The 7,635-nt window shown below is 36.9% G+C and overlaps 1 protein-coding gene across 1 annotated transcript in view; it reads right to left on the bottom strand.

The window, feature by feature from the left end:
* rps6kc1 (ribosomal protein S6 kinase polypeptide 1) overlaps nucleotides 1-7,635 on the bottom strand; it is a 34,165-nt gene that overhangs the window by 7,958 nt on the left and 18,572 nt on the right. Inside the window, exons 10-13 of the mRNA XM_016521861.1 lie at nucleotides 6,928-6,975; nucleotides 4,419-4,551; nucleotides 3,108-4,337; nucleotides 820-909 (exon numbers count right to left, since the gene is read on the bottom strand). Of these exons, the coding sequence (XP_016377347.1) occupies nucleotides 820-909; nucleotides 3,108-4,337; nucleotides 4,419-4,551; nucleotides 6,928-6,975 (1,501 nt within the window). The remainder of the gene's footprint in view (nucleotides 1-819; nucleotides 910-3,107; nucleotides 4,338-4,418; nucleotides 4,552-6,927; nucleotides 6,976-7,635) is intronic.

Here is a 7,635-nt window from a genome sequence, read left to right on the forward strand (position 1 = left end):
TATTTATACTATAGTCGCACCGGTAGTGACAAAATGGCTGTCGCCGGCCAACGTGTTGTTGGTGTTTTTTCAATGTATGCTTCAGACACGGGTCACGACGAGGCGTTCCCCATAGCGACCCCTAGAGGACGCAGTTCGAAGTTCCCATGAAAGGGAATCTCACATTTCTGCCACAACACCTCGTTTCATTTAGTGTTACTACAGTAAATCCATGGTAAATGACAGTGCTTTGTAGATTTAAAAGCCTTCTGATCAACAGTATATTGCGATAATTATCATTATTGTTTTATCGCCCAGCTCTACTTCCAAATAATCAGTTTTATTTATTATAATGATTTATTATAAAGAATGGCCATTTCCCATTCGATAATTGTGCCCATACCAAAACAAATTTATATATACTTAATACTGTTTGGTTACTAATATTTGGTGTTCTGTTTGATAGTTGGTTCCAGTCAGTTCTGTTGCTCAAGTCCAGTCAAGATTCTGACCAATTTCTCTCTTGCCCTGGACTGTGCTTCTCCCCCTTAAGCTAGATTTAGTTAGGTTTCTTTATTGTTGCAAGTAAAATGCCTACTGCATTAAAATGGACTATTGAGTCCTCACCTCTCTTCCTGCACTCTCCCCCAACAATTGTAAATCCAGGAAAAATCTGCCTGTACTCTTAAGAAAAACCCTGAAACTTTTATTCTTTCCTCTTTAAGTCCGAGTCTGTGGATAGTGAGCTCATACAAAAAATAAATAAATAAAATACAGTGCATTTAATGAAAGAGTACAAATACAGCACAGACTATGCCTATAGGATTAAGACAAGCTGACCTGGTGCACAGTACATCTTAGAGATGGCGATAGGGTCACATGACTCCTCTACATCACTCCAGCTACAAAAATAGGTGAGCTGCACACGGCCTGAGAGAGAGAGAGAGAGAGAGAGAGAGAGTTAGGGTGTCAATAAAACTCTGATCAAATTTTTACCACAGCCTTAATTAAATTAATAAAGTTATTATGTAGTGTGTGCTAGCCTCTTTAGTTCTAATTCAAGACCCCATAAAATGATTTCATGAATGATATATGATGTTTACACACATTTAAGATGTAAGGCAATTAAAAAAATAATAATGATTATAAAGTAATATTAAAATAATAGTTATTATCATAATATAATGTATGAGTGCTGAAGGTGTGAGGGGGTTGTGCTTTATCAATGGTGTCATAAAGTCACACAATAATGTGTGATGTAGCACAAAAACTTGGATTGAGCAGAGGCTAGCATCTTCTGTTTCATGCATTTTTGGGCATTTTGTTTTTTCATTTCACAGATCCTTAAAACACTTGAACACCTGTGGATTGTTTGGTAGAGACAAGTTGAGCAACACTCTCCATTAAAGATCAGGGAGGTCATCTTCCAGAAGTTAAACAGGACCGATGTGACAATGTGTCATGAACTTGTACACTCAGTGTCAAGAAGGGTCAGAATAGAATACTTAGTCACGGAGGATATATTAAGTACTAGAATACCTCATGTTTGTTATTTACTCATGTAAGTTACTTATTTTACATCTTTATTTTGCCATCTGTGCACTCATTTATGCGGAGTACTGTACACTATATATAATATAATATATAATGTACAGTATATATACACACCCAATGAACCCAATGGAATTGGTTGGTTTTCTGTATTTATTGGCAGTGCTAGGTAGATTACATACAAATTGTAGTCTGTTACTGATTACAGATTACACAATGAAAGCGGTTGTTAGTAAAGTAATATAGGTTACTCATTTTGGGTAATATATTCTGACTACTTTTTAGATTACTTTTTTATCTAACTTGTTACAAACTTACCATCAAACATACCATATTGATATAAAAAAGCAAAGAGAAAGAAAATACAAACTGAGCTTAATGCAAGAACTGCAGTGGGACTGTGAGTTAATAAAAAAATCTAATAAGTAAATTAAAGGGGCCATATGATGCGATTTCAATTTTTCCTTTCTCTTTGAAGTGTTACAAGCTCTTGGTGCATAAAGAAGATCTGTAAAGTTGCAAAGACTAAAGTCTCAAATCCAAAGAGATATTCTTTATAAAAGTTAAGACTTGTCCACGCCCCCCTAAAACGGCTCGTTTAAACACGCCCCCACATGTCTACGTCACAATGTGGGAAGATTTGCATAACACCGCCCAAATGTTCACACAAAGAAAGAAGGCATAACTTTTATACGTTTCAGAAAGGCGGGGCATAGAGGAGCAACAATAATGTACATTATGTGGAAAATAATTTGTTTTTTAAACCTTACACCGCATAAACACATTGCATTACACCAAATACACAACATAATGTTCTTTTTAGCAACATCATATGATCCCTTTAAATAATTGAAATGTAAAATAAAAATAGTTTAATCCCTTGAACACTAAAAATAGTTTCAAGAGCTTTACAGCTTTACAGCTATCATCATTGTTTAGTGACTTGCATAATTATTTGTTTCGTACATGGTCTGATTAACTGAGAGGTGCGAATGAAATGCGAGGTGGCAGCCCATCACCGGCTCAGAATTCGGCGATTCACCGGATAACAGAGAACAGTTGAATCCACTTGAATTAAAATGTTGCTTTTAAATGTTTCACGTTTCTAAAATGCTTGTTAAATAAGTTTAAATGTAATATTGTAAAATATGCTGTATTCATCCAAAAAAATAAATCAATTTGTTTTATATTTTTTGTCCATGGGTGTTCTTGCTTATTAATAAATGTTCACCTTTTGATTATTATTGTTACCTCTAATAATTCTGTGTGTGATTTCGAATTTCCAACCCATTTTAAACCAGCAATAAAATAATTTTTAAACAATAGTTGAGTTAAATAAAACAACACAGCATGTTGAGCCAAACATTTAACCCAACCAGCTGGGTCAAAATAACCCAGCATGTGTTCTGTCCAATATTTAACCAGGCTGGTTTGCCAAATAACCCAACTAGCTACTAACCTAACTAGCACTAGACTGTAAATTTTAAAATTGATATCAACTAGTATTCTAACACATAAGCCAATATGAAGTAACAGGGGTCTTGAATAGTGTAATGAAGTAAGATTGACTGATTCACCTGCGTGGTTTAGCAGTATGTTGCTGGGGTTCAGGTCTCGGCATATAATGCCTTCCTGATGCAGAGCATCCAGAGCCATAACCATGTCAGCAGCCCAGTTCCTCACTAGAGCCTCTGGGATGCGTGTGTCTAATGAAACTGCGGCCAACTTATCCAGCTCTTGAAACAACTTCGACACTTCCTCATCCTCCTGTTCTCCTATAGTGCCTTTGGACCTCAAGCCCACTTCTTCATGTTCAACAAAGTCCATCTGAGTTCTGGGAACAGCTGCGTCCAGCGTGCCAGAGAGCTCAGGGGAAGACAGAGTCAATGAGTCTGTTCTAAAAGGTGTTTTTGATGGTCTGTGTAGAAGAGGAAAAGTGGCCACATCAACGGACTGGTCCAACTCCTCTTTCTCTCCTCTCTGTAGAACATCTGGCCTGCCAAATGTAGGAGAGGTTTTGGCCACTGCAGCAAAAGCGATGTCTCCAGTAATAAGCTCTTCATCCTGCGTGTCCACTGTGCCATCTTCAAGCACTGGCAGATTGACCAACAGATCAGGCGGTTGTCCCTCAACAGCACAGCTGACAGTGGCATCCTCCAGTACAGCCTCTTTAAAGGAAATCACCGGCACCAGATCGTTCGAGCATTGATCATTGTCGGACCTCCAGAGATCCGACACTTCCTGTATCATCTCCACTGGCTCCTCTGTGAGCTCTGAACCATCATCTGAGGGTACAAACGATGGCTTGCAGGCTTCTTGCCTGTCACTCTGGAAGAGCTCCGTTGGCGGTGATTGGTCCGGATGGTCAGGAGAATGTGTGCATTGGTCCACAAAGCCGGCTAGTTGCTCTTCCTCAGTGAAGAAGCACAGCTCCTGCATCGATATTGGAGAGCACAGACTATCAGTGTTCAACACTGAGCATGTATGTTCCTGTGTTAACACAGGAGCGAGTGAGCAGCGGTCCTCGTCTGGCTCCAGCTTCTCCTGCTCATACTCAGTACACAGCGTCAAGTAGCTGTTGGTGCACTCCTCTTCAGAGGTGGCACCAGAGTCTGGCAGTTGGGATGCTGAGGCATCCTCCCCGAGGCTTAGGCCCCGAGAATCCACACTGCTGGAACCGGTGTGCACAGGATTCGGGGTTGAATGGACCGCTGTAGAGTGAACTTTCTGGATGAAAGGTATGTTGAAGCTTTCTTCTGGACTGTTCTCACGCAGATACTTGCAGATATGAGACCACAATTTACCACCTGAGGAGACAAAGAGGAAGTACTACTCAACATCTTGTTTACACAGTTAGGCAAAAAGCAAAAACAATGAAAACAACTCACCCTCTGCATAGTGCAGTAATAGAAAGATGGAGTCCTCTGAGATTATGTATTTCTCCAGTTGTACCATGTTTGGCACAGAACGAGGCACAATAGTCTTCTTAACACGTCCACACGCACTGCTTTTCCCTAAACCCTGCACACACACAGAAGTCATATCAGTATAAAATCAGGGGCCTGCAGTCCAAAAATATTCATACAAACCTTGAATTGGTATTAAATTGTTTATCTTTCAGTCTGCTTCTGTTATAATGAACAGAGCTGTCTATACTGCAAATATCATATGTGTAATCTGATTGCTGTGTATGTCAAGTTTTCACATTTTTAAAAATTACATTTTACTGTATGAATACTTCTGCCATTTCCATGACCGGTTTTGACGTTTTCGTTGCGTGTCGCATTAAGAGTGATGTAAGATACAATTTGAAGTCTGAATTGAGCAGCCAGAGCGCCCACACTGAGATGCAACTGTAAAAATACTATTGGAATTGCAATTCAAACCACTTCCATATGTGACCCTGGAGCACAAAACCAGTCATGGCACAGGTATATTTGTAGCAATAGCCAAAAATACATTGTATGGGTCAAAATTATTGATTTTTCTTTTATGCCAAAAATCCTTAGGATATTAAGTAAAGATCATGTTCCATGAAGATATTTTGTAAATTTCCTACCGTAAATATATTAAAACTTAATTTTTGATTAGTAATATGCATTGCTAAGAACTTCATTTGAACAACTTTAAAGGGGATTTTCTCAATATTTAGATTTTTTTGCACCCTCAGATTCCAGATTTTCAAATAGTTGTATCTCGGCCAAATATTGTCCTATCCTAACAAACCATACATCAATGGAAAGCTTATTTATTCAGCTTTCAGATGATGTATAAATCTCAGTTTCGAAAAATTGACCCTTATGACTGGTTTTGTGGTCCAGGGTCACATATGTGGTTTGAGTCAGATTTGAAAATAAATCTGATTTCATACTTTTTTTATTTTATGTTTTTTTTTTTTTTGCTGTCCAGACTTTCAAAAACCCATCTGGATAACATAAAAAAAAAAAAAAATCAGATTTTTGATGACAGTCTGAAACAAGGCCTTTATGGGACTACTGCTTCCAGTGGGATTTGTTAAACAACAATAATGTAGAGTATATAATCAATAATCTGTATAGTGCCACCTTGTGAACAATTCTCACAAATTTAGGTAAACAGTATGTAGAGGTTTTCAATCCTGCTCCTGGGGACCCACTGCTTTGCACATTTAGCATATTTCTCCATTGCCAGTATACAATACACATTATTCAATGTCGTCGGCTTGCTGTTCCTTTCACTCTACACAACTGTTTCAGGTATCATGAAGTTGCTGCGGTTTGCACATTACAAGATTACACAATATTTAACTGGGAAGAATCCCAGACAACTCTCGTGTACAATACTGAAGAACTGATGCAGGGTATGACGTAAGCCTACGGGTCTTCCCTCTGAAATTCACTAGCCCCGTGTCTTGCTTTCTCATTGGCTGTAGGTTGTTGCCAATGTCATTTCCAGTCAAAATACATTTGACTCTAAATCGCGGACAGGTCCAGATAGTTAGCCTGCTGAATATTTCCTGGGTAGTACAATGTATAATTGTTTCATAAACAAAATATTTTAATCAGTATTCTACTGTATGTGTCATCTGGCCATGTCTTGTTTTGTCATTAGAAAAGGTTGATGCTTTTTTTCTCTTGGTTCTTATGGTGTGTAGCTCCCTCAATGATTAATCACTGTTTAAATGTTTTGTGTGCACAAGTCCTTGCTTTTTTATAGGGAGATGCTATAATACTGTTAAAAAAAAAACCTTTCTGGCTGTCAAACTTTGTGGAACTTTTCATTTTAATGTAATGAGCTAGACAAACTATTCTGCCACAACACCTGTGTCAATTTGAGGGGAACAGACTTTAAATACCCACAAAAAATTACCCTAAGACCAATAAGAAACAGAGGTGTAAGTGTGTAAATAGAAAAAAAAAAAATCACTAAACCCAATATAATAAAGGAAGAGATAAATGTGACATTTCTTGTAATTATTTTTATTATATTTTGGTAATTTTTTTAATTGTATTTTGTAATTTATTGTAATTGGTCAACATTTTTGTAAGTTCACTTAAAACAATTGTGATAATATTTTTCATGATTCTGTAATTGTTAATAAATAGTAAATAAAATAATAATAATTTGCAGTTTATGCCTGCACTTTACTGTAATGTTAAATCTCTTCTAATGTTGTCTTATCCCCCCACATTAAATACAAAATCCCAAATACAAAGAAAATGTAATTGTAATTAGAAATTGTAATTTTAAGGGCAACAAAACTTTTATGACAGTTTGGTAAAGAATATAATGCAGGGGATTTTACAACTATTACTTGTAAATAGTAAATAAACAGTCAATTTAAACAGAAGCACAGCATATCTGTGAGCCATTCTTGTTAAATTATTAGGTGTTATTAACTGTAAATGGACCACTTACTTTCAAAATAAATGTTTCCTGTGTTCTTCTATCCATCACCAACAGTACCTGCACATGAATTACACATATAAACAAAGGCATCAGACAAGGTTTAAACATAAATACTTAGAAAAGTGTTGTATAATTCTTTGCTCTAACCATCCTTCCATCTAGGAAGTTATACAGATTGTCACTGAATCGGTTCAGTGTTGATTCAGTTCAGTTTTTGAATTCTCTTCCTTATTTTTCTCTTATACAGTGGTGTGAAAATGTGTTGGCCCCCTTCCTGATTTCTTATTTTTTTAAACAAATTCACTCTTGAAATAAAAATAAAAAATACCTTATTTACTATAATAATACATGTCACTATTCTAACTGTGAATGGTTCATCAGTGCACATTATTTCACAGGTTCCAAAGGTTAGGCTAACCGAGACTCGTCACAGCACTTACATATTGCTCTTTTGTTGGTTTTGATTGCTTCTGTTAACCTCATTATTAAGTCACTTTGGATAAAGTGTCTGCTAAATGACAAAATGTAAATGTAAAAAATGTCTGCTAATACACTACTTTCTTTTTCTATTGGTCTCTGGAATTGTCAGTCTGCAGTAAACAAAGCAGATTTCATTACATCTATTTCTAGTCACTCAAGACTAAACCTCATGGCCCTGACAGAGACGTGGATCAAACCAGAGGACAATGCTACTCCTGCAGCACTCTCCAATAATTT

This window comes from Sinocyclocheilus rhinocerous, unplaced genomic scaffold (assembly GCF_001515625.1).
Source record: "Sinocyclocheilus rhinocerous isolate Xijiao unplaced genomic scaffold, SAMN03320098_v1.1 scaffold270, whole genome shotgun sequence".
NCBI lineage: Eukaryota > Metazoa > Chordata > Actinopteri > Cypriniformes > Cyprinidae > Sinocyclocheilus > Sinocyclocheilus rhinocerous.